The 27100-nt window shown below is 44.5% G+C and overlaps 1 protein-coding gene across 3 annotated transcripts in view; it reads right to left on the reverse strand.

Moving 5' to 3' along the window:
- Positions 1-27100, reverse strand: part of ARHGAP6 (Rho GTPase activating protein 6) — a 488580-nt gene that overhangs the window by 50626 nt on the left and 410854 nt on the right. For all 3 annotated transcript variants that reach the window (XM_055338929.1, XM_055338930.1, XM_055338931.1), the window contains exons 2-5: positions 26410-26569; positions 9818-9889; positions 2576-2832; positions 249-444 (exon numbers count right to left, since the gene is read on the reverse strand). In XM_055338929.1, coding sequence (XP_055194904.1) covers positions 249-444; positions 2576-2832; positions 9818-9889; positions 26410-26569 — 685 coding nt within the window. The remainder of the gene's footprint in view (positions 1-248; positions 445-2575; positions 2833-9817; positions 9890-26409; positions 26570-27100) is intronic.

The following is a 27100-nucleotide window of genomic DNA, read 5'->3' on the forward strand; positions in this document are numbered from 1 at the left end:
ACTTCCAAGGATCCCTGGCTGCTGGATGGCCAGAACACCACCAAGTTGACATTTGTCCCCCACAATCTGGTTTCACCCAGGGCTCTCTTAAGCAAACACTCAGATCTGTAACCTTTCCTTTTGCAAAGGAGATTTTAGCCCAGAGACTGAGCCAATGAACAAGGCATTGAACTTGGGTGCTTAAATCCACGCAGCTTGAATAAATGAAAGTCTCTCATACTCGATCGCCGACAGACAAGTCTGCTTACCATGTTTTTCTAGATGCTGACAGCAGCTGTCCACCAGCCTGGGGACCTGTCTGTAAATAGGATTCAGACTGAGCTTCTTATCTCTGGCTTTTTCTTTTTTACTCTGAGCCTCGGCCGGCAAGGAGAGTTGTAAAGCTTCTAGCAGGCGAGACTGATTGTCATCAAGATCTGTGATAGAATCCACTGACATCGCGCCCTGCAAATCATACACAGACGTCAACAAAGTGCATGGATGGAGAAAACCAGAAGTTCCCTCACATGCTAGCCAATAATGCTTTTGCCTATGCCTGAGTGTCACCCTTGAAATAATGCCTCTTGATTCAGTCATGCTGTGCGTACGTTAAAAGGAAAACAGCCAACACCTCTTGAAAGAGTCAGGAAACTCCTGCAGTGGGGGTAAGGTAGTGGTCGTTGCGATTTCAATGGACAACATCTGCTAAATGGAAGACAATAGAGCAGACAGAGAGTCGTAATATTTTGACCCAACCACCTCCATTTCTTGAAACAAGAAAAAAAAAAGTCACATTGTCGATGAACGAGGTAAAGTCAGAGAAGCCTTGTGAATAAAACCCCAAACTCTCAACTATGACTCTAGGAGGCAGATTTTTAAAATTGGATTCCATGGAACACTGTTTGCTTTCCTCCCAGACATGGCACAGAGAACCATGTGTGTATGCATATGTGTGTGTGTGTGTGTGTGTGTGTGTGTGTGTGTATGGGGGGGGAATATGAGAAAGGGAGGGAGCCAAGCCTATGACAAGCCCATGGGCAGCTCATGCCCAAGTGCCATGGGGACCTCTAGGAGACAGTGTAGGTCAAGCAGCTCAGAGCTAACCATGCTCAGTAGTGAGTGCACCAGGCTGTTTATACCACAAGCCTCAAGAGTCCTTGATCACGGGTGACTCCTGCTAAGGGCAGGGAGGTGACGTTAAATGTCTTGGCACTTGCAGCCTGTCGCCTGCATGGGTGGGTGCTTCCAGTCATCAGAGAAAGCCTTTGGCAGGGGTGGGGTGCAGGGGAGCAGGGCTCCAGCCCTGTCTGCATAGCTCCCCCTGCAACCCCCCCCCCCCCCCCCGCTGATGAAGTGCAGAGGAAGGAGTTCGCTGCTGGTGCCCTGACAAGGCCTGGACGGAAGAGAGGGCATTTGGGAGGCCTGTTGCCTAGGCCCCAGATCCCCAGAAAGCTCACATGTGGGGTTCAGGTGTTACCGCCATCTGACACGCGGTCTGAGAGACAATGATGAGACTGGAAGAGCACTTCCCTCATGTACATTTAAATATCCTGTAATGTTGGCATTTCTTCGTTTTTAAACATGGTGAAGCCTTGAAAGACAACAGTGGCTCCGGCGCCCCTTGGGCTTGGAGAGGTCTCAAATGTGGCTTTTAAGTGGGAAGTGTTTGGGGTTTTGACCAGGGCAGTAGTGAGTGGCTGGAGGCGGCAAAGATGTAGGGGATCTCCAGGCAAGAGGAGGAAAGGAGAGCTCCCAGAGGCCTAGGAAGCTTTAGAGGTGCTCATCAACTGACTCAGCCCATCACCCGCCACACTGCCTGAAAACTCAGCCTTCCTGGATTGAAACGCGAAATTTGACACATGAAATGACAGCACAGTGCCTAGAGCATAGCGCTCCCTTAACACATGGCACCATGTTGTTACGGCGTGGATTTGAAGGAGGATATATGTGCCTTTTCTCTTTCTTTCTGTCTTTCTCTTTCTTCTTTCTTTCTTTCTTTCTTTTTCTTTCTTTCTTTCTTTTTCCTTTCTTCCTTCCTTCCTTCCTTCCTTCCTTCCTTCCTTCCTTCCTTCCTTTCATGTTCTCCCTCCCTCTCTCTCTCTCTCTCTCTCTCCCTCTCTCATATGTAGGTTTCTTATGAAAAAAAAAAAGTTCCATTGATTAAAAAAATCCTATTGCTTGTGAAGACTGGTGGCCAGGTCACTGGGGGGCCAGGGGTGGTTCCTGGACTAGAGATGAGGAGAGTAACAAAACCACCTGGCCCTGCCCTCAAGCCTCACAGTCTCAAGGCAAGTCTCTAGTAAAGCAGAAAATCACACTAGAGCATGAGCAACAGTGATGCCGTAGGATGTTTAGGACATCATGGGGCACACGGGTAGCCAAGGAGGGGAACCCAACAGCTTTGAGAGGGGTCAGGAAAAGGTTTTGAGGGTGCACCACGTGCCCTATGGCCGGTGCGCATTGTCCCTGAATGGGGCTGTTGACAGATCCCTGGACTACATTTCCACTTTTCACAAGAGCAAAGACTCAAAAGAATAACCTTGTAATGCTTCGGTTGTTTTAGCAGTGGTGTCAGAGAAAGTACTGGCCAACTCACCCTCCTCCTGGCCCGAGGAGCCGGTTCTGGGGTATTCGGGGACGTTGACTCATTTGGTGTTTCCGAGGTGGAGCTGAGAGATGAGTTACTGCTTGAGAGTTCTTTGTTTTGTCTTTTATTTCCAAATGGGAGGAGGGAAGCCACAAAATCAGATGCGTCCTTTTGCTCGTCCCTCTGCGAGTCCTGCTTGAGTTTATAAGCCCGGTCATTTGCAATGACTTGGGATAAGGGCATTCCAAATGCCTGTGGGATGAATTCTGGAAGCAAAACACAAACATTCACTTTCAGACATGACTGGACCAGTGAAGGCTCTCACTCATGTTTCAGACCTAAGGGCAGACGTATCCAAAGGACCGTTGTCTGAAGAATCAATAAAAATACAGAGATGACTTTTGTGTTTATCAGAGTGGCCAAAGTTTCTCTTTCTATCAAACAGGCCGGTATGTATAAACAACACAAGTTTTTAGAAATCTAGGCCTCTAGATTTTCCCCCCAACATATCTTGAGTATGTTTTAAAGGAAATCACTTTATGGAGAAATGTGGCATTTTTGATAGAATGTACACAATGCTTTATCCTCATGAGTACACAATTTTACAAACTGTCAGTCTTTGATTCATGTGTCTCAAGAGCCTCCAGAACTTACAAGGCGTGAGAAGGCTGCGGGCATCCATTTTTTCAACAGGGACTTACTGAACGGCTACCACACACCACATCACACTACGCAATGGGGAGCACAAAGCTTATAAAAGCTGTAGTGTGTGGGCAGCCCGGGGGCTCAGCGGTTTAGCGCCACCTTCAGCCCAGGGCATGATCTTGGAGACCCGGGATCGAGTCCCACGTCGGGTTCCCTGCATGGAGCCTGCTTCTCCCTCTGCCTGTGTCTCTGCCTCTCTCTCTTTGTGTCTCTCATGAATAAATAAAATCTTAAAAAAAAAAAAGCTGTAGTGTGTGCTCCTAGAGGGTCCAGAGTCAGGGCTGGGTGGGCGAGTGGGAGTCAGATACATAAATAATCACACAGGCGTCTGGCAGGTGCTATAATAGAGAGATGCATGGGGCAAAGACTGAAGTTCAGTTAAGTGGATACACTTTGAGGTTTCCCAGTAGAAGAAGCCAGTATGCGAGTGAGGACCTGCGGGGCAGGGGAAGAGCTCGGGGGAGGTCTGCTCTTTCCTCTTTGTGTTCCCATCCTCACAGGCTGCTGAGCTGGGGCTGGGGCTCTCATGATGGATCCTCAAGCCATTCTGCTGGCCACATGCAGAAGTAGACTCTCATCACTAAATAACCAGCCTGAGGTACGATGTGTTAAATCCTCTAGTGAGGACAAGTTGGGGGAAGGAACATAATGCAGAAATCTACCGCTATATTTGGAGATGTACACACAGTTGCTTCCTGGATCCCTGTAGTAAGTCCACGTGTATACACATACATTGTAAGCACGCTGATCTTTGGGGCCAGGCATGGGGGGGGCACTATTCTAGATTTATGCTGAAAAGCATTAATAACTAAATTAAATGCATTATTTCTTTTAGATTCAAAATTACATCTCCTAGCAACACAATATTGGAGTCTAGCCTCTCTCTTGTTTTTATAACCCCTATGAATAAAACCAGGGTGATCAAGAGAACACAGTTCTCAGGGTTGTTTGCTCTTTGAAAGAAAAAGCTAACTTAAATCAGGTGGAAAGAGACTCCCAGAGGTTTTCCTCCTTGATCCGTGGCAACATTTTAACATTGCTGAGCCAATGGTCAAGTCTACGGTAAAACCAGAAATGGCACTTGAGAAGTCTGCACCTCTGGTTCTAGCAAAACATGCGATCTGCTTGGAAGTGAAAACTTCAAAAAGATTTTCATAGGATGCTTACCATCCTCGATCAATGAACTAGGTGGCATGTGGTAACACAAGCAAAAATTGAAGCATGTTTTTGAGTGATCCATGTAGACGGCATAGCAAGAGCCAATACTCAGTATTGATAAAAGGCCACGTCCACTACTAGCAAAATTAGAAACCGAAGAGGACAATACCAGACCATGTGCTGTGCACCCCTGAATTTACTGCATAAGTCAGCATGGTCTCATCTATGGGAATAATCAAATAGTCTTACTTCCAAAATCCCGGGGAAAGTCTAGAAACATGCAGATGCCAAGGCTGACAGCTACAGGGAATACACAAAAACTGTGGGTGGAACAGAAGGGACAATGTCGAGGGATCTGTGTCTGCTCATGCAGGCACACCCACTGCAGGGATTTCACAGGAGACGGGCCTCCTGCCTCCTCTCTTAGCCAGCTTTGCCCTGTAAGGAAAGTCATTCAGAGTTTCTAATATCCCTAGAAAAAAGAAGAAAAATGGTTTCCTTTGGTATCTGCCGTTTGCAATGACCCGAAGTCTGCCACTCTCCTTGTAAATTGGAATAACTGAATACAAATTAAACAGATGGGATACATGAAGTCATGCTTCCTCATTTTTATTTCCCTTTTATTCTCACTCAAGAGACAACCTGCTAACAGATTTGTATTTTTCCCTAATAGGCTTTCTTTCCTGGCTGAGTTTATTTATTATTTCAGTGATAGTTTTGATGTAGTCTCTTGTTTCTTGTTGCTTTCTCTTGAGAACCCTTATAAGCTTCAGAAAGGAGGCCTCTCTCTGCCCTAAGTTGCAGTGTCTAGAGTCTGGAAAATTCTAGGCAGGATCCCTTGAATATTACTGCTTCTCAAAACATGGTTATTGTGAAATTGAGGACTCATCACAAGTCTGTTTGGCAAAACCCTCCTCATGTGTAAATAAAATGTTGGGTACACATGCTTATCTGTGGGTTCAAAGCTCTTCTCTTAGGGGGGTAACACCCAAGAGACTCTGTGTTGATAGTGGCTAATACGGTTGATAATAGTCTTTTAAAACCATATGGACATTTCCCAAGACTCAGTGTTCTGGGGCCTGGGACAGTGTGTATCATGTTCTAATCTGCAGTATGTGTTCACTAAGGAGACTGCTTCCCCTGCTGTGCTCATTAGTAGCAGCCGTGGACTCTCCCAGCCTGTGAGCTGTGGGGTCAGGAGGTGACATGTCATCCTCTGCTCCCTATTGCCACTTCGAGATCTGCACTTTCCCTCTGTGTGGCAGAAACCCGCTATTGCACCGTTCCTCTTGCCTCCTGCTCCTTGCTCTATTGTTACGGACTGACTCGTGGTCAGACCCCCCGGGCCACCATCATCCTGGTGGCATGGATGTCCACCGAAACGGCCCCTCTAATTCTCCGTCCTCACATCTTCTTCACTGTCTTCTCTTTTCTTACTTTATCCTGCGTGCCACCTTCTCCACTCACTCCCTTGGTCCCATCCCGGGCCTCGTCCTCACCAGAAGTGGTTCCACCTCAAGTATCAGGCTTCCTCCCCCCACTCTTGTCTTACCCCCTTCCCAGGTTCATGCCTTATACCACAGTGTGATGATCTGTTTAAACACACCATTAGGATGTCCCGTCTTAATGCATTCTGATGGGGTCTCAATGCCCTCAGCATGCAGACCAAACACCTGTGTGAGGTGTATGACCAAACACCTACTCCTCGCTGGGACTCCCACTCCTCTGGGTTCCCCCACTTCCAGGAGCAGCGCTCACAGACAGCGGTCAATACATTCACCTTGAAAAGTTCTACACAGTGATAACTGATACTTGATTTTTCTACTGCTATTTAATACGATGCAAAATAAAGTTGTATCAACTATTCCTCTCCAGGGCTCCTTTGCAGCTGTCATGTAGTAACACACATGGGCACTGAGGAACAATAAAACGTGGCATGATACTATTTCAGCAAAAAGAAAGGTGCCAGACCTGAATTATGTCCAGAGTTCGTGTCAATAAATACATGGCTTGGTCTGAAATATCCTGTGAAGAGGGGACCCATCTCCCAGACTTATGCCACAGTAAAATTACTCCCCCATGTTCTGCTGAGGAACTACTGAACTAGAACCAATAACTATCTTAAAATCTTTTCCCCAAAAGGGATTTCTTTTTTGACACAAGAAAGAAATTTTCTGACGTTCTGAACGTTTAAAAACTGCATTTTGGTTGCCAAGTAATTTAACTAAGAGAAATTAAGGACTTGGAACTATTCTGTATGAAAACATGTTTTCTGACCCAGCATCTATTCTGAATTTGGTCCCATATGGAATTCAGGAGTCATATGGGCACTGCTTAAGTGGCAAGAGGGACACAGGAGTGTCACACGATCTGTTGTGCTTTATGTCAAGGCAATTAAATAAAATACAGGACATGATTCATTCTGATTGAATCAATTAATCTAGCAGCATATCAAACACTTAATGAATCACTCTTTATTGGGAAAGCAATTTGATTCTCAAAAGCTGCTCCTATTTATTTTTAGATGACCTAACCCAAGAGGTCACTTAGAGTTTCCTGTTTTCCTTCTTTTACTTTTGAACTCAAATGATTATCATTTTCCACATGTGCAGCTGCTAGGAACCCCAGCGTTAATATTCAAGTGGAAGAAAATAATGTGAACCATTACAACTGCGCAAAGCCTGCACGCTGCCCCCTCACGCCCTGGCTCCCAGGACATCCGTGTGATGGATGTGTGGACACAGGCAGGACTTTATGTTCAGAAAAGACGCCAGGTAATTAAGGCTAAGATGTCCTTAGGCCCGGGACATCTCCTTTTTCAATATCAGAGCTACTTTAAAAGAGGGGAAAAAAAATCCTCTTTTGCCACGAAGTCTGATATTTTTCCCTTTAGTTGGATGGACCACCAGAACCTACCTTCCTTTTCCCAGTCAGCAACCTGTACAGCTGAGCTTATGTAATATATAAATATGATACAGTCTGCAAATATGATGGCCCAGTACGCATTGGCCAGTTTCTCCCCCGGCCCTTCCTTTCCTGCTCATTCACATCCTTGCTTCCTGTTGTTCTGTAACACGGCAAGCACACATGCATCTCTCTCTGCCGAGGGAACTCGATCATCTCCTGCAATAAAGCTCATTCTGTTTGGTCTAGCCTGAACTTCTTCTTTTTTTTTTTTTTTTTTACAATTCATTAATGCTACACTTTAATCAATTGTAGGCAGAAAACAAAGTGATACCTTTATCATTTAGAGATTTGGGGTCATGTTTATTGAGGGATTAATGTATTATGTGTTCATGATATAGTTTGTTAACTAGACAATAGTGGTCATTATCTAAAGAAATTCTTCATTAGTGAGATTTCAGTGATCTAAGAGTACACTTCTGAAGAATCACTGAAAGTCTACATTATGAGTATCCAGTCCTACTCTCAGTAGTATCATCATCCTAGAGTAAACCAGCTTTAAAGGTGCGCATTACTAACGCCAGTCTGAGTGGCCCCTTTAATACTCTCCATAAACACTAAGGATTAATCTAGCGAGGTAAAGGTGATCGGTGGCAGGAACAGAAGGAGTAAAACTCTAGTTTAAAAAAGCTACCCTGGTTACTAATACTCATTTAAAAATAAGGGCAAGAACATATGGAGCAATTAAACAGAATCCAATTTATCAGACAGTGATAGGTAGCTGGGCAAGAGTTCACGCCCTTTGCCTTCACTCCTCCAGCAGCGGATTCTGCTGTGAGAGGATGTGCCTTGGGGAGTCCACGCTGGCTAACGTGGACCAGAGTTCTCATCTTAGAAGCTGCACATCAGAACTTTATACAATGACTCATGTCCAGGACCCCTACAGACTAATGGAATCACACTTTCTGGCTTGGGGGTCTGGGCACTGGGAATTTTAAAGGTTCCACAAATTATTCTACTGTATAGCCAGAGGTAGGGATCATTCACATTTTCAATTCCTTTTCTCCAGTTTGAGGTAAACGTTTGAGATGTCTGGAGATATTCCGGTTGGGGGCAGTGCTACTGGCATCCAGTGGTAGAGGCCAGAAATGCCACTAAGCATCTCGCATGATGAACAGGACAGCCTCCATAATGAAGAATTATCCAATCTAGGGGCGCCTGGGTGGCTCAGTCAGTTAAGTGGCCAACTCTTGATTTCGGCTCAGGTCATGATCTCAGGGTCCTGGGATGGAGCCCCACGTGGGGCTCTGTGCTCGGTGGGGAATCTGCTTGAGGATTCTCTCTCCCTCTTCCTCTGCACCTCCCCCTACTCATGCTCCCCCCCCCCGAATATCTAAATCCTTTTTTAAAAAAAGAATTATCCAGTCTAAAATGTCAACAGACCCAGGTTGAGAAATCAAGCTCTAAGGGAAGTAAAACGTTGGCTCTCCATTCTTTAGAATTCTTTATCTCCTTTCAGTCCAAAGAGCCAAATGCCATGACACTTTAGGCACAGTTCAAGACATGGGTGTAGAGTCTGGGATCAATGGTGTGGACTAGGTCTTGTCCAGTACTGACCACAGTGCATTTCTTTTTCTACCTTCAGTTTTACTGCCTTCTATTATCTTTCAAGCAGAAATTCAATCGTAGAAAAGAACTCCAAGGTGAGACATATGGCTCTCCTCATTCAACACTCATTCATTATGTCACATAAAATGGAAATACATTCATACAACCACACCATTCAGCAGGCATTTCATATGGGACCATACAAACAAGCCACGGAAAGTTGTACTGTGCTAATGGGGCCCAGGTGCCCATTATGCAGGCTCAATGAATACTGGTTAAAAATGACCACAAATACTTCTGAAAGAGTGGCTAATGTGTCAGTTCCCTAAATAGACATAGAAGGGGACACCAAACAGTAGGAAGAGAGTCAACAAATCCCAAAACATATAGGGCAAAAAATAAGCATGCTATGGTCTAACATAAAAATGCTGAGAATGGCCCATCTCCAGTAGCCCATGAGGATGAAACTGTTTCTTTCCAGTAGTCATGGTAGGTGAATCCAAACTTTTTCTCATTCAACTAGCCCTGCCTAACGATTGGGACTTGCCGGACAGCTGGTTAGTGTTAGAGATGCTGTCCGTGGCTACTCAACCCAGGTTCTTCTTATGCATTGCTGATTGGCTAGCATCATAATTGGAACCATAAACTTGGCCGAAGTCACACTTTGCTCAAACCAGTTGAATTCATCAATTCAGTACAGGGCCACTCAAACACAAAAGAGTAGACCAAAACAGGCTTTAATGACATTCCATCATAGAAATCCAGTTTGCATAATAGAGTTGAACCACATAAATCTATGCAATTCAAAAACCCCACCAAATTCAACCATTATGCTCCATGGAAGATGCATCCGCTCTAGTTCATTCTGTTCTTTACCTCTATCTTTGTTTTTCTCCTTTCCTAGTGAATCCAGTTTCTTTCGCAAAGACTTCTTTCTCTTCTGTCCATCTGTAAATATTAAAAGAATGAGAAGTTGTAAACACAAGCAGACAGATGATATCTTACACTATCAATAACCACATTTGAGCAAAAGCATGACGTCTCACTTACTTATCATTTGGCATTTCAGACAGAAAAATGGCTCTGAAGTGAGCAAAAAAAAAATCGAACTCCAATAAAAAATATACAAAAAAGAAAAAAAAGAGCCTCAGAAAAATGGCTCTGAAAATACACAGTAACCCCTTCCTTGGATAGTACATCTAACAAGAATCTTGATGTATGCTCTCAAATTTTGTTTCAATCATGGAAAGTACAGGAAACTTACCTCCTTCAGAATTAATTTAGTGTTGACACTAAATTGCTGTTGCTATTACATGAGTCTCTTCCTATTTTTCATGTTTATGCAAACCAATGTCATCTTGAATCAAATCTCCATGAGATGAGAGTCAACGGTACATATGGTTTTGACATTTATAAGCTGGTAGCGTGTAACTGGAGAAGGAAATGAATTTGGGGGTCTAGAGAAGTCAGATCTAATTATTGCTGCACCATTTACTAACTGTGAGACTTGGGACAAGTCTCAGTGTCCTCATCTATAAAGTGGGAATTTCATGGGGTTGTGGTGAGATCTAATGAGACGATGCACACAGAGTGACATGGGGACTCTGACATACGTGCATAAGTTCTGATTTACTTTCCCTCCGGGGTTGCATAATATTCCATAGTGTAGCCGTACCATAATTTCATTAACCATTCCTCCACTGATGGACATTTGGGTCATTCCTAAGTTTTCACTATAATAAGTAAGGCATATATCCCTTCAGCGTCTTGTACTTGCAACAAACATACTGAGCACATCTGGCTAACTCCCTGGGATGTCATCAGAAAACACTGCCAGTCATCATGGCAAGAATGCATTTTGGGATTACGCAACCGTCGACTGAACATGTGGAAGGCACAAATCGGGAATCCGCTCTGTGATCCAGTTGGGGAAATACAGCCCATGCCACAAGGAACCTTATGTTTAAAAGGAGGATTAAGAATTGTTTTTTTACAGGATATACTAAAAAGTGTAGTCCAGAAAGGGACTCAGCCCAATAAAATTTAAAAGCCAGACTCTGATATCAGGAGAAGACAGCCTGCACATTCTTAACCAGAAATGAGCATTCCTGGGATCCTCACGGGGCTGCAGATGTTCCCATCTCCTCTCTGGATTTTTGGAGGCAGAAGACATCACAATATGATCAGCAGACACACTCAATCCCTCCTCTTTCAAAGAGCAAAGAAACATTTCGGAAGATGATTCTCTTCCCACAAAATGGACCTAGTTCCTAAGAGTCTTCACCCTTGCGGTCGTGAGATTCATATGAGGGAACATTAAGTAAATCACTTGTAATGTGGTGAAGAGCCAGCAATGTCTGTCATTCCGCGTATGTTCTCATCTCCAGTGTCTAAAAGATGATTAATCTTATGGCCCACCATAGTGTATCATAAATGTACGACAACAAACATACCAACAACACAAGATTCAAATCCATTCTCCAAATAGGACAGGCCTTCTCTGTCACGCTTTGTTTGCCACTGGTTCATACCACCAAATGTATTTGACTGGAACAAGGGTATAGTTTTTAAAATTTTGATCATTTCTTCACTTTATTTTTATTTATTTTTATCTATTCCTTCATTTTAATCATTGACCTAGAAGAATATAAACTATATAGTAAAGCTTAAGAAACTTAGTTTTCATAACCACGGGGCAGATCCTAAAATGCAAGCAAATTGTCAAAGAACCAGAACACAGATGGGATAGGGGACATTTTCTTTTAAGATAGAAAGATTTTTTTTTTTTACTTCTTTTTAATTGTAAGAGGTAGCGTCTATAAAGATATGTATAGGGGGCCCCTGGGTGGCTCAGCGGTTGAGCATCTGCCTTTGGCTCAGGTCGTGATCCCAGGGTCCTGGGATCGAGTCCCCCACATCGGGCTCCCTGCAGGGAGCCTGCTTCTCCCTCTGCCTGTGTCCCTGCCTCTCTCTCTCTGTGTCTCTCATGAATAATAAAAAAAGATGTGCAGAAATACAAATGTGCAGTTTAAATAATAGGAGGCCAACTCCCACATCACCAACAGCCAAGTTCAGAGGTAGACCAAGGCTCGTACCCAAGCCTCCTGTGTGCCTCCCTCCCTCGCCCCCCAAGTAATCACTGGTCTGCTTTTGCAATAATCAATCATCTGCTTTTCCTTGTAGTTTTATTATCTGCGTGTGCATTTATAAAGAATACAGTTTGTTTTTCCCACTTTTGGGTTCACAGAGACAGAATCACACTGTAGTTATTCTCTCCTGCCTCACTTGTATCATTCATCAGCACTTCTGAAATTCATCCTGTCAAGGCAGGTAGCTGTAGGTCCCGTTTTTATTGCTGAACAATGTTTTCTGGTATGAATATACCATGGCTCATCGGAAATTTGAGTTGTTTCTAGCTTGAGTCTATCAGAATCAATATCTTTGAAAAAAAATTTTTTGAAAAATTTTGTGTCTGTGTCTTTCTATGTACATGTCCAGGAACCTTTCTCTGACAGTGGCTCTAGGACCACTGACATCAGTACTACCTGGGAACTTGTTAGAGGTGCAAATTTTATAGTCCTACCCCAAAACTATTGACTCAGGAACTCTGGGGTGGGGTCCAGTACTGTGTGCTTTAACGACACCCCCAGGGGATTCTGGTTCACCGTGAAATCTAAGAACCACTGTTCTAGCGTAGATCTGTACGGACTGTGTTGCCAGGTCAGCATGTGTGCAATCTTAGGCTTTACTGGGTAACATCAAACATTTTCCGAGTTGTTTGCTAATTTGTATTCCCACCAGCATGAGAGTTTACATAGTCCCACAAGGACAATCTGTACTTCAAACTCCAAAATTCCAAATACCTCAAAGCCTCGTTGTAGGAAAAAAAAATCTGATCTTTGTGAAGAGTGACCCACAATTTTAAAAATTCTTAGGTATTTACAACACATACTAACATTATCTTTTTCACTTAACTAGACATTCCTGACATCCACCTCAGGCCAGCATGGACACCTAACCCTGGGCCACTGTACACCTGGCAAAAGCCTTGGAGTTTGCAATTCCATCCTAGCCTCAAAGGAAGGTTCTAGCTTGTATCAAATCTTCAGAAAATCCCTGCTGAGAAAAGTTTGAAGGAATGCTTTTTGGCATCATTGTCCTTACTTTTCCCAACCACAGCTGCCTCACTATTGACTTGGACCAGAAACGTAGACTCTCAGAGAACGCAAACCAAAGGAATTCACAGGCAGTGAGGAGGGCTCAGTTAAAAATGTGGGCAAAATGCTATAAAAGAGACACTTGGTGGCGGAATGGCAAGTGGCCCTTTAGAGGCTGCATCTAACCTATAGCCTTGGCTCTAGAGACACTGGGGGCTGGATAACTTTGCTGTGAGGAACTGTCCTGTGCACAGCAAGATCTCTAGCAGCATCCCTGGGCTCAGTTTACTAGATGCCAGAGCACCCACCCATTCCCTGTTGTGACAACCAATAATGCCGCTGGACATCAGCAGATGTCCCGCAGGGACAAAATCACTCTGGTCGAGAAGCACTGGTCTGGGCATAACTCTACCCAGAGGGTAGCTACGGGCTCAAACCACGGGACACCCAAATCCAGAACATTATTCCCACTTTCCCACTCATCGCAAGGCTCCATCTATACTCAATCTCAGTTTCAGGCAGAACAATATAAAAATGTTTATAAATTGTTGAACTTTTACATATCAGGTCAAATAACGGTTTCTTCCAATTTATAAAGAAATGTGAGTCTGCCTATGGCTGTCTTTCTGCCAGATTCCTGACCATAGGTGGGGGAATAAAGCAGGTTCTTTGGATAAACAGCCTCCTATTTCTTTGTGTGAAGCATTTCGTCCTTGTTTTATCAGGTGTGGAACAGCATTTGATGGTGAACAGTCGTATGAATGGTTGTATGAATATGTCTTTAGCATGCAGGGAAGACTCAGGGGACATTAGGATTTGTTTGTTTGTTTGTTGTTTTAAAGGACTAAACATGGTGGATGAAGAGACTTCCTGGCTGGCCCTCCACTGGCCAGAGCAAGGATTCAGGAGGAAATCATAGGAAGACCATTTTCTCAGCAAATGGAGATGTTCAGCAATGGAATGAGCTGCCTCAAAAAAAAAAAAAAAAAAAAAAAAGAAGAAGAAAAAGAAAGAAAAGAAAAAAAGAAAAAAAGAAAAAAAACAACCCGAAAACCAACAAAACAAACAAAACAAAACAAAACAAAAAAGCACCACTCACTGTGACTTCCATCTCAGCTGCTCTTTCTGTCTTGCATCCCTCACTCTGGGGGAACCATGTCATGAGCAACCCTATGCAAGGGCTGTGTGATGAGGAACTGGAGTCTCCAGCCAGCAGCCACATGAGTGGGCCGCGACACTGATTCTCCTGCCCCAGTCATGCCTTCACATGACTGCAGCCCCAGCTGAGCTTGATGGCGAACCTCCCAAACCAGAATCTGAACCAGAACAACCAGGCTGTGCTATTCCCAGAAACTGAGTGAGATAAGAAATGTTTATTATTTTTAAAGAGGAAGAGAAAAGCCAAGGAAAAAAAAAAGATGCCCAGCCAAACGCATGTGGTATCCTAGAGGGAATCTTGGGTCAACAGAAGGATATTAGCAGGGAGGCTGGTGAGATCTGAACAAAGCCTGTAGTTTGGCTGATGGCAACGTACCGACGTCGGTCCCTGCGTGGTGGTAAGTGTACCAAGGTCACAGAAGATGCTAGTGTCGGGAGAGTGGCCGAGGCGCAGGCATAAGGGAACTCTGCAATTGTCTTTGTGACTTTTCTATAAATCCAAAATTATTCTAAAATAAAGTTGCTGCTTTTCCTCCCAGGTACTGGACATATTCAAGCAAAGGCTGAAGCCTCGTTGGTCCAGCCCGTGAGAGGGTGGAGGACTCCCGGAAGGACTCTGGGAGTCACAGACCTGGGAGCTCATCCTGATGGCAAGAAGGTGACTCACAAGTCAGAGTGTTGGACCTGGCCGAAACTACCGGAATCATCTTCCTGATCACATCTCCCCGAGTTGAAAGAAAACATGTGTTGAGGCCAATATAAAGCACCCATTAGGTCTCTGCCATTCTGGTGGAGCGTGTTTTCTGGAACGGGAGTGGACAGGTGAGAGGCTCGAGCGGAGTTGTTTGTATGGCCCTGCTGATGTTCTCATAGGTGGCTGATTAGACTCTTATGATACTTCCTCCTTCCTCGGTTCCCTAAGTCCTTCTTCTGCATAAGTTACCCAGACCTGGTGCTCGTCGCTTGCCTGCAAGGACAGTGATCCGTATGTCCATCTGTTTGCTCTTCAGCTTCCCCTGCCTGTCCCGATAAGCCAAAATACAGTCCTTAAATTCTACGTGGCAATGCGGATAAGGCGAGCTGCCCAATCTGTGGACGTCTTACAAAAGCGTTCACTAAGACTGTACCTTAGCCCCCCTGAAACTCAAACTCGTTCCTTCGTCTCATCCACTCCCCCTGTCGAGGGCTCTCAAGCCCCAGACCTTCCCAGACGGAGGCAAGAAAAGGACTAAACCATTCACTTGCTCTCCAGTTCGGGACAGGAGGCTTGTCAAAGCAGTGGTAACATCATTAGGGAAATAAGTCAGAGGAGGACAAGCATTATATGGTCTCATTCATTTGGGGAATATCAAAAATAGTGAAAGGGAATAAAGGGGAAAGGAGAGAAAAATGAGTGGGAAATATCCGTGAGGGAGACAGAACAGGAGAGAACCCTAACTCTGGGAATCGAACAAGGGGTGGTGGAAGGGGAGGTGGGTGGTGGGTGGGGGTGACTGGGTGACAGACACTGAGGGGGGCACTTGATGGGGTGAGCACTGGGTGATGTGCTATATGTTGGCAAATTGAACGCCAATCAATCAATCAATCAATGAAAAAAAAATTAGTGGCCCCTGGCCCTGGAGGCCACTCCCTGTGTCCATCCCCTGCGCCTGGCGCTTTCCAGGGAGTCCCCTCCGCGGCAGAGGTGCATCTGGCCTATAGGTTGACACTGAAAACACAGCGGGGCTGATGAGAGCCAGGCAAGCGAACCCCCGGGCAGGTCCCACCGCAGGTAGGGGTGGCTGTGCGGTGGCACCACGGTCAGCGGGGGTGGGGGGACCCCAAATCGGCCCTGCCACTCGGAGCTGCCTGTTCAAAGTCCGGCCCGAGAGCCGGCAGGGGGGTCAGCCCTGCACGCGGTTAGCAGGCGAGCGGCCACCCGGCCTTCTCGGCGGGACCCGGGGCGCCCGATGGGCCCCGAAGGGCGAGAGCTGGGCGCCGCCGGGCGCCGCGGCTTAGGAGGGGAGGCGTCGGGGTGGGCGCGGGCGAGCGGGCGATCTCCGCCGGGGCCCCGGCGCCGCAGCGACGACCCCCTGGGCTGGGGGATGATTTCCCCACGGCAGCTCCGTGTTTAAACGGCACTTCCAGCAGGCGGGCTCGTGCCCCGAACACGGGTCCGTGCGCCCCGGCCGTCCCTCCATCGGCCACCGACCGAGCCCACGGGCAGCTGAGACACAGCCCGGGCGCCCAACCCGGGCGAACCGACAGCCTCTCCGCGCGTGAGAAGCCCGGGGTTCAGGGCCGCACACAGACACCTGCAAACCCCGTGAGAGCGAGCTGAAGGGACCTGGGGCGGAGGCCTCCAGCAGGTGCGAGGCGGGAAGCCAGGGGCCGCGAGGCGCCCGCGGCTCCGCTTGGGAGGCTTGGCCTGGGCTCTCACAGGGCCCCGGGGGCTTGGCGGCCGCCCTTCACCGTCAGTCCAGGAGCCCTTCCCCGGCGGGGCCTCTTAATGTTTTCCTCCTGGTGACCCCACCTTCTATCACACGAGCATTCTATTGGGGAAGAAAGATGAGAAAATAGCTAATTCACGACACTTTCCTTAGTGGAAACTAGGGCTTAAGACAGTGACTAATAAGAATGCTGGAAGGAAACAACCTACATGGAAAAAGCGGCAAACAACGTATTCAAGCCCAAACTTGTCCCACAGTTCGGTCAACTGTGGGTCCCACTACATATATATATATGTGTATGCATATGTATTATTATACTTATTATATATAAGTATATGTGTATGTATAAGTATATATTATATATAAGTATACAATGTGTATATATGTATATATTATATATAAGTATATATGTATATATAAGGATGGAATGTGTATATATATAAGTATATATTATATATGAGTATATATGTACATATAAGTATATACACGTATATATAAGTATACAATATGTATATATAAGTATATATATAAGTGTATATATATATACACACACACAGTTTTAGGTGTTATTTTTAAGAAATTTTGCATGCTAAAGACTGTTGGTCATTTAATCAAATTTATAGGCCAGTGTTTCCATTTACGTATCCCCCTATCTTTAGCAGTTCTTCCACTAACCTTGATTGCAATAGGAAGCAAGTTGAAACAGGGCAACTGAGTCATTTTTCTTGGTGTAAACCCCAATGAATTAAGCTTTCTTTATCCTGCTAGCACCTTGTGGGTTAGATTTTTCAAAATCTGTTTCCAAAGTGCCTATGTTTCTCTGGGAAGAAAGTATTTATGGCATTCTTAAGCAATTCAGATGCCACCCCCCCAGAGCTGAGGCTCCCCAAAGGACTTGTGAAATGTACTAATCCTCACAGTTTACATGTTGTAGTGGTGGTGAAATTATCAAAGCTGCGGTCAGAAAGTAAGAACATTCTGTGAGTCTCTCTCACTGCTGTAAAGAGAGTCGGCTCTTGGAGGTCACCATGCTTCCAGTTCAATTAAATACTAAGAAACCTTTCCCATTTTGTGTAAACTATTTTGGCAAAGTCGTTAGTTCTGAAATTTTTCCTTAGGAGGAAAAAAAACCCCTTTAGATTCTTGAGCCTCAAAGCAAGTGTTTTTCTATTACAGAAAATCATTGAAATATTTGACTTGTTGATCATGTCTTGGTATTCTATCAAAACGTGAGGTACCGAAGCAAATCACATGTCTTGGATGTCATGGGTTTGAAAAGCTCAACGATGGTTTTTCCTTAACCAGGCGCTCTTTATAATCACTGCTTGCTGTAATAACCAGTCATGATCAAATTATGCCCTAGAAGGATCTTTTACTTGCTGTCATTTTTTCCATATTCAAATGCTGTGAGTAAAGAGAAAAAAGGCTATAAGCTCATGTTCCAAAGGGGCAGCCCTGTTGTTATTCTTCCCTAAGCTAGGAGCTAGCCTGTCTTTCCAGGCATCTGAACTTGCATTTCTTATCGCATATTCCTTAAATCAAAAACAATGTTTTTAACTTAGTCTAGGTAGGCATTATATTTGCAGAGACAGAAGTTTCCAAATATCAGAGCAAGAAAAATGGCTTTTGGCAAGTCTTTTCCTGAAGCCATATTTCTTTCCTGGAGCATAAGGGAAAGAAAGCAGGTAGGAGAACAAAAAGACAGGAATCACTTATCCCAAAGAAATACCCTGGATTGCTAAGGAAATTAAACTCCAAATTACAGAAGTTTCATCATTACTTGTTTTAAAGCCAAAACTTGTGGTTCAGATTGAAAAGGTAGAGTCAGACGAGGGTATCTACACATGGTCTGATTTTGGATCTGCGTAAGGGGCCAGTGCTACTTACTTTCTTTTGACAGATACTGTCTTACGGTGAACAAGTAAGAAGGGACTCAAATATCTTTAAATCATAACCTTTAAAGCCTGGGAACACTTCCAAATTTCTGCCAGTGGATCCCATGAAAACAGCTCTCACAGATTCAGTAACTGGACAAGTGATGTAATTAGATGAACACTATTAGGGTCTTCATCCTTTCCTTTTTCATCCTTGTTTTTGATTATTCCTTGAAACATATGAAACAATTCTTTACGAGATAGGAACACTATATAAATAAATATGCTATGACTGAATTCTAAATCCAGTTCCTTCAATTCCTCAGAGATTTCCTGAGGCACAGATCTATGCAAAGGCCTGTGCTAGACACTAAAGCAAATAAATGTGCTAGAAGGATGGCTTCCTCCCTATGGCTTCTTTGCAATGACGGATGACACTGCCATTACGCACGCCAATAGTTTCTAATCTAAATCCATCTTTATCCTACTTCATCATCCCCCCTCCAATTTTTTCTTTCCCGGCTTTGGTAGGTGCTCACCCTCCAGGTGGTCATGCATCATGACCATGGTCATGGATTAGTACTCACCCCAGGCTCAGGAAAGGAAACTGAGGTCAAGCCAACTCCAGTGATTTCTTTCTGCTTGCCACTATGGGCTTGGACACTGGCAGATGTTGCTGTTCTGGGGGTGAAGAAGTGAGGGAAGCCTACTGGGAAGCAGCAGGGAAAATATCCTCTATTATGAAGAAGTTACCTGCTAAAGAGTCCCTGCTTCTCTGCTTCTTCCTGCTGCCATAGAGGCTGTGACGTTGGGGGCTGCTGCAGTCACTTTGTGACAATGAGGGAAACGGCCAAAGAACAGAGTGACCCCCTGATTATGGCTGGGAAGAAATTCCTGAGTCCTGAAACCAGCCTACCTCTGGGCTCCCTGTAAAGTAATATAATCAATCTCTTTATTATTTAAACCACTTGGGGTTTGGTTTCCATAATTTGAGGCTGAAGCATCTTAACAGTGGATAATCCAAAACTCTGTTGTGGGATATGTTTTTCTACTTATATTTGCACCACCTTGTCATGTAATGCCAGGCTTCCCTAAGAAAGACATCCCGGGCAAGTTTGAATCTGTGTATGTTGGGTGGGATCTACGATACGGAGGGTAAGAGGAGAGAGGTCAGATTACAATGAATCATAGTATACAATTAATTATATTATATTTAAGTGTTTATAATATAAATATAAACACTTACATGTGCCTGGGTGGCTCAGTCGGTTAAGCATCTGCCTTCAGCTCAGGCCATAATCTCAGGGGCCTGGGATCGAGCCCCTTGTAGGGCTTCCTGCTCAGCGGAAAGCCTGCTTCTCCCTTTTCCTCTGCCCTTTACCCACCTCATGCGTTCTCTCTTTCTCTCATAAATAAATAAATAAATAAATTTTAAAAATAGATATAAACAAATATAATCACTCAAAGCATCTGAGAGTTACAAAGTTCTGATCATTAAAAAACACTCTTACTGTAAAATAAAGATAATGAAGACATTGAAATGAATAGAATGGCATGTTTGTTCAACTACATAGATAATAACTATAAATTACTATATCAAATTAATATTAATCTCTTAAATCAGAGGCCAATGAGCCTTTTCTGGAAAGGTCTAGATTGTAAATATTTTCAGCTCTCTGGGCCATAGGGTCTCTGCCAAAACTACTCCATTCTGCTAGGGTAGCACTAAAGCAACCTTAGACAGTGTAGCAGCAAATGAACGTGGCTGTGTGTGGTTTTTTTTTTTTAATGGCTGTGTTTTAATAAAAGTTTATTTGTAAAAATAGCCAGTGGACTGGATTTGGCCCTTGGGGTGAAGTTTGTCCACTCCTACCTTAAGTGAAGACCCTTTAAACTACTTTTCCAGAGCTTTGCATTTGTAACAATTTTATAATCACCCACTAAATCAGTTTGTAAATCATCTTGAGGACTCCATTTCAAATTATCTAGAAAGCCTGATTGCTTTAAAAGCACTTGATATTTAATTTCAGTTACTACTTACTTGCCTTTGTTTCACTCATGGAGAAACAAATAAAAAAAAAAGCAAAACTATTCATATTTCAGAGATGAGACATTCTTCGTAATTATCAAATTTACTTTTGGGCCATGATCCCAACGGAGAGAATAGTATAGTCTTGAAATCTTTGAAAGGTGCCAGAATCTTTCAGAAACTGCAGTGACCAAAGTTTTGTTCAAGATGCCAAAGCCTTGTGCAATAATAGTTGCAGCTCCCACAAAAATATACAAGTATGTGTAAATGTGACCAGCAGGGACAAGACCCTGGATAGAAAACTATGGTCTGAGAACATAAAGGAAACCATTCGTGAACACGGAGGCACAAAGCCTATGGCTTAAAGAACCACCTGCGATCATGCCCGGCTGCTTGCTCAGCAGCAGAACAGAACCATACGGAAGCACACGTTGGAGAACTTGACATGGCCACAGCCCCGAGGTACAGAGGAGAGCATCCAAGAAGAAAGTTACAGAGAAGGCTGCAGAGAAAGCTCTCCGTCAGCCCGACTTTTGCTGGGATAGGTAGACAAGACGGCTCGTATCTCTAAGTGTCACCAGTGGTAACGTGGATAAATGCCATCCACTGTTCTATCTTTTAATATAATTGATGTAACTATGTTTTGTCTATTGACTGACTAGGAAATCCTGGTGGATGTAGATGACTTTTGACATGATACTGTAGCCTTCATCAAAGGCTTCTACCTCTTGAGAAGCTAAAGCCCCACGTATCTACCTTCTCCAGATTGCACACCTAGGTTGGTGCTGAGAAAGAGAGAGAGTGAGAGAGAGAGAGAGAGAGAGAGCAGTAAAGCATCAAATGTAATATCAGAAATTTACTGAATGAAGAGGGGGAGAAAGAGCACTAAAGAAAATATGAATATGCATTTCCGTCTTGTGGGACAACCATTTGGCTTTAAGTTTTTTTTGAGGTTTTTTATTTGTTCATGAGGGACACAGAGAGAGGCAGAGACAGAGGCAGAGGGAGAAGCAGGCTCCATGTAGGGAGCCCGATGCGGGACTCGATCCCGGGACCCCGGGATCACGGCCTGAGCCGAAGGCAGACACTCAACCACTGAGCCACCCCAGGGCCCCATCATTTGGCTTTAAATACTTCGTTTACAATATAGAATGAGGTGAAGCTCCAGTGCCTGCAGTAACATGCTTTCCTGACTGTGGCAGAAATCAGTCATTTCCTTTCATGTTACCGTGGACAGCCGATTTCTCCTGTAAAGGGCCAGACAGTAAACACTTGAGCCCGTGAGACACACGGGCTGTCGCTGCCCAAGTGTGCCATGGCTGCATGAAAGCACCGCTGACGATCTGTACATGAAGCTGCATGGCTGAGTTCCAATTCAGATTTTATTTACAAAAACAGATGGTGAGCTGGGTGTGACCAGCAGGCCAGCTGCTAACCGCTGCCTTAGACCATTTGTATTAAAATGCTACCAAGATCATGTTCATTGAGCTGAACACACTATCTGATAGAGAACTAGTACTTGGTTGATGTGTTTTGAATAAATGACAAGTTCATGCAGGCCATAAGGTGTTATTTGATTTCTGGACCATGCTCCCCACACTTGCTCCCTGGGTCTGCTGTTCAGGATCGGGCCGTTTACAGACTAGCAAGCCTGATTCCAAAGCCTATGCCACGAGCAGCCTTTGACTGGGAGGAAACATTCCATGGCTGTCGTGAAAACTCAGAGACAGGACCCCTCCCGCCTCCTGATCTCTACACCGAAGATTTTTCTAGGTCCCGTGTAGCATCTTCAAAAGTACCTTTGTAAAATATCTTAGGCTGAGAAGGGCTAACAAATTTTAAGCTCATCAGTCATTTTATAAGGTTTATGTCAATATTATCGGTGTTTAGTTTGTGTGTCTCCTGGCTGAATGGATCTCGAGGAGGAAGGAGCCCACAGGGTGTGAGAAGCTTAGGTCCCTGGATAATTGCATGGAGTGGAGTCCCCTGTCCCAGCCCCCACGGCCAATCTGCAAGGGATACATGCCTGAGTGAGAAACTTTCATTGAGTTAAGGCCCCGAGGGCTTAGCCGACCTCAGCTAACACAAGTGTGTATGTGTGAGATACAGTCTTAGAAGTCAGATGGCTGAGCCACTGAAAAGTTAGATGTTGCCCAACTGCCTCGTACGTTACCGCAATGACAAAACTACCAAGAGTGTGAGAGTGTCTGCTTTTCCATCAAGTCTATTACCCAACTTTTGGAGCCATTCCAACCTAAGAGGGAAAACACCTCCCTGGTGTTTAGCTTGTATTTTCTTTAAGACATACGAGAGTGAGCATCTTTTCAAATATTTGTCAACCATCTGTATTTATCCCTTTTTCTGTGTGCTGCCCGTAATTCGCCTATATTTTAATTATTTTTATTTTCCAGATTAATTTGTAATAAAGCTTTATAGAGTACAGAAGCCAGCCTTTAGTTGGTCAAATGTGCTGTAAATTTCTATTTCTTAATTTGTTTGTCACACAGATGATTCTATTTTTTTGTTCTTGGACGTACTGAAATGTGTCGTTCTCTTTCTTTATGTTTTCTGGGTAATGCCTTCCCCAGTGTAAAAATAGAGGAATATCCAGCTATGGCTTATTTTGGTGCATTTATAGTTTCATTTAAAAAATCCTCAGATATTTCTTCCACATCAATTTATTTTGATGTAAGGACTAAGGTCAGAGTCCAACCTTTTCTCCTCAATGGTCGTCTCATTCTCACTAATTGTTAGTGATTATCCATCATTCCCCCCTGACCAAAAAAAGGGAGCAATATTTATCATGTCACAAATTCTCATATTTATTTTTGCTCATTTCTGAACTCTGTTGTCTTCTATCGATCCGCCTGTTGTGAAGCAGTACAATCCTCTTACAATTGCTTTAGTCGTATGACATTTTAATAAATGGGTAGGGATACTTTCCACCTGACCTCTTTCTCAGATCTCCCCTGCCTCCTCTCACATAGTTATTTGTCTAAATGACGTTTAGAACAATTTAGTGATAATACAAAAACAAATTGTTATGGTGTGTTTTTGACATCACTTTCAGTTTATAGCTCATCAATGACATAATTGACGTCTTTTTAGTTTTGATTCTCCTTATTCAAGAAAAATATAGACTCTGTATTTATTCCTAACTTCTCTTCTTATCCAACTGAGATCCCACAGTCTGGGATTATAATTATTCCCGCAGATACTGTACTAATTCATTTCCTATAACTTCTTTAACAAACAACCATAAACTTAGTGGCTTAACTCAAATTTATCATCTGACATTTCTGGAGGTCAGAAGTCTGAAGTGGGTCTCACCAGGCTAAAATCAAGGCGTCAGCGGGGTTGTATTCTTTCCAGGGTTCTGGGGAGAATCTGTTTCTCTGCCTTTTCCAGCTTTCAGAGGCCCCCTGTGTCCCTTGGCTCATGGCCCTTCCCCTGCCTTCAAAGCCAGCACCAATGCCTGTCTCTGGCCATTCTCCATAGTCCCCACTCTCTGGGACTCATCCATAGCTGGGAAAGTTTCTCTGCTTTTAAGTAACCATGTGATTAGCCTGGGCCCTCCCAGGTAATCTGGGATAATCTCGCTATCTCCAGGACCTTAACTGATCACATCTGCAAAGATTTGGGGGGACGCGAGGTAACATTTGCAGGCTCTGGGGACTGGGACGTGGGCATCTTTGGGGGTGCATTATTTGGCCTACCACAGATGCATTCTCAACAGCCACGTCCCTGTCTCCTGTCACTGAACTCAACTAGAAAATCCTAACTCTGGTGAGAGGAAATTAGATTAACTGGGGCCGAGAAATTTAAAGTGCAAAGTGGTATGTTTTGCTTTAGCCATGTTTAGCTGCCAGGATGTTTATTTTGCAATTTAAATGCCTAGCTACTGGCCTCAAATGGACCTTTTGGGCTGCCCTGCAATCCCGCAACATGGCTGGTCCACCTGCTTCTTTCTCTTCCACTTCTCTCTGCTTTCCTCAAATCCCCGGGACCTTCTTCCCATCCTCACTCCTAGCAGATGAGATGGCTTCCTATTTTGCTGACAGTAGAGAGGCAGTCTGGAGTAAAAGTCCACATGCTCATCCGCCGTCTTCTAATCTGTCTGCGTCTGTGCCCGTATCATCAACATCCACCTATCACTATAGCTCGAGAGGTCAAACTCTGCAGGCTCTCTGGCCCCACCCCTGCAGCCCACTCTAGGAAATCACCTCAAGTAACTTCCCAACCACCCACTCCTCAATTCTTCCCTTTCTATGGGGAATCCCAGCTGCTGATGAGTATGTCAGGCTATCATTCATCTGAGCCCTGGAAGCACCAATCTCCCAGACCAAGAGGGGTATCCAAACAGATACCCATAAACAAACCCCTACAATCATTCTAGAGTGACAGACAGAGAACAGAAGTGTGAACTTGAGTATGTTGTCATTTTCGTTATACCCACTGTCTCATTAGGCTTGTGTTCATTTCTTTAGGCTCTAGGCCGTGACCACTGCATTGCTTTTCTGGAATAAATTATTCACACAGTGAGTGTGAGCCTGCAAGAACCTCCACTTGAGGGCTCACCACCCTCAGACCAAAGCTGCCATCATAGCACTCAGCACTGGCCCAGTATTTGAAGGATCTTGGTAAATATTTGATGTCTACAATCCTCTGCCCCAAACAAGAGCTTCAGAAACCTTGGGTGATGTCTGTTTCTCTCCACTCAGCCACACAACCCTTCTCTCTTCCCTAAGTAAGAAATCATTTGTAAATCATTAGTTCCTATTTTGATAGAAAACATCAAAATCACTCCTGTAGCCCAAACATCTTTGAACATCTCGCTAGAGCAATATTTCCCTGAACATGCTAGGAACCACACGGTCTTAGAAACAAGTAATGGAGACAGAGCTTCTAGCAGACAATTTTTATAAACCTGTCTATTTGGTAAAGGTTGTTTATTTAGTGGACTCTTTAAAAAGCAGGAACAAAAAGAAACATCAAATTAACTGGACTGAAAAACAAAGCTATGAAGAATGTTTGTTCCCTGGTATCTGATGTACATCCAATTCGGACTTTTTAGAGTCATCATTCCCTTCACGGCATATTGGGTCTGCCAACAACAGTTCTGTTTTGTTGAGAAACCGAAAGAACAAAAAAAAAATCACCTTTGTGCTCTACACTTTCACAAAGTATAAAGTGCCCTTATAGAAGATAGTAAACATTCAGAAACAGAATTTTACAGATTACAGGATTTCAAATACATGCATCTCATCTTTACCAGAACCAGGACCTGGATTTGTAAAAACCGCAGGGCATGAGGCCTGAATGGTTCCCAGTGGTGAACCTCAGCATAGACACTCCAGGTGAAAGACAATAAAAACTGATTAACACGAGTGTAATTCCTGACTCTGGGTTAGCATAAGGTCAAGTGACATTTTTAATAGATTGTGAAAACATTCATTTCAACGAATTATTTTGAAATCGTGTTGAAATAGTCACGGTTTTAGTTGGAGCCCTTGAAGTTGGCCTTTCCGAAAGTTCTTTTCAACTGACTGTGCTGCAGTTAGGCAGACTGGTGAGATACAGACAGCTTTTCCTTCTAATGCCTCAAGCCGACCTTCCCTTTAAATAAGCATATTGGCTGACATGTCGGTTGTGCCTCTTGAGCATGTCTTTCAAAGTGGACATTAATGCTGCCCAACAGCCAAGGAGCTGGTGCTCCCTTCCCATGTGACTGTCAAGTGTGGGATGAGCCTGCAGCTGGCGGCTTTGGCGGTGCAGACGTTGGGCTCCCGGTGCCCTGATGGAACAGCCCACGCTGCCTTACCTTTGGGGATGGTGATGGGACAGCTCAGGTCACAGTCCTGCTGCAGTTGATAAAAAGCCACTTCCTGCAGCCGGGCTCGCTCCAGCTCCGAGAGACTCTGGATGGGGACAGATCTCAGGCGCACGCTGCGGCCCGACATGCTGTTCCAGGTGAAGTCACCCTGCGGACCAAGGAGACACAGGAGTTACACAGCCCGGCCGTGTCTCACGAAGCTCATCCCTCCTCTCAGTCAGTCACAGGGTCAAGCAAGCTTCCCCTTGGGGCTCCAAACTCATCTCCCAACCCCTCAAATCAAATCTCCTCTTGGTTAACCGCGAATTTCCTCAGTCACTTGCAAACCTCCAAATCTCTAGCATCTGCTGGATCACGCGATCCCATATAATGATTCACACGCAGGCCGGAGACAGCTGTGGGAAAGACACTCCGGGGCAGCCCGGGGGGCTCAGCGGCCTGATCCTGGGGTCCTGGGATCGAGTCCTGCGTCGGGCTCCCTGCCTGCTTCTCCCTCTGCCTGTGTCTCTGCCTCTCTCTCTCTCTCTCTCTCTCTCTCTCTCTCTGTTTCTCATGAATAAATAAATAAAATCTTTAAAAAAAAAAAAGAAAGAAAGACACTTTGAGGGTTCCCTGCCTCTCTTCTATGGCAACACAGGGGAACTTTTGATTATGGATCTCGGTAACAAGGGGACTTGCT

Source organism: Nyctereutes procyonoides, unplaced genomic scaffold (assembly GCF_905146905.1).
Source record: "Nyctereutes procyonoides isolate TBG_1078 unplaced genomic scaffold, NYPRO_anot_genome, whole genome shotgun sequence".
NCBI classification, from domain to species: domain Eukaryota; kingdom Metazoa; phylum Chordata; class Mammalia; order Carnivora; family Canidae; genus Nyctereutes; species Nyctereutes procyonoides.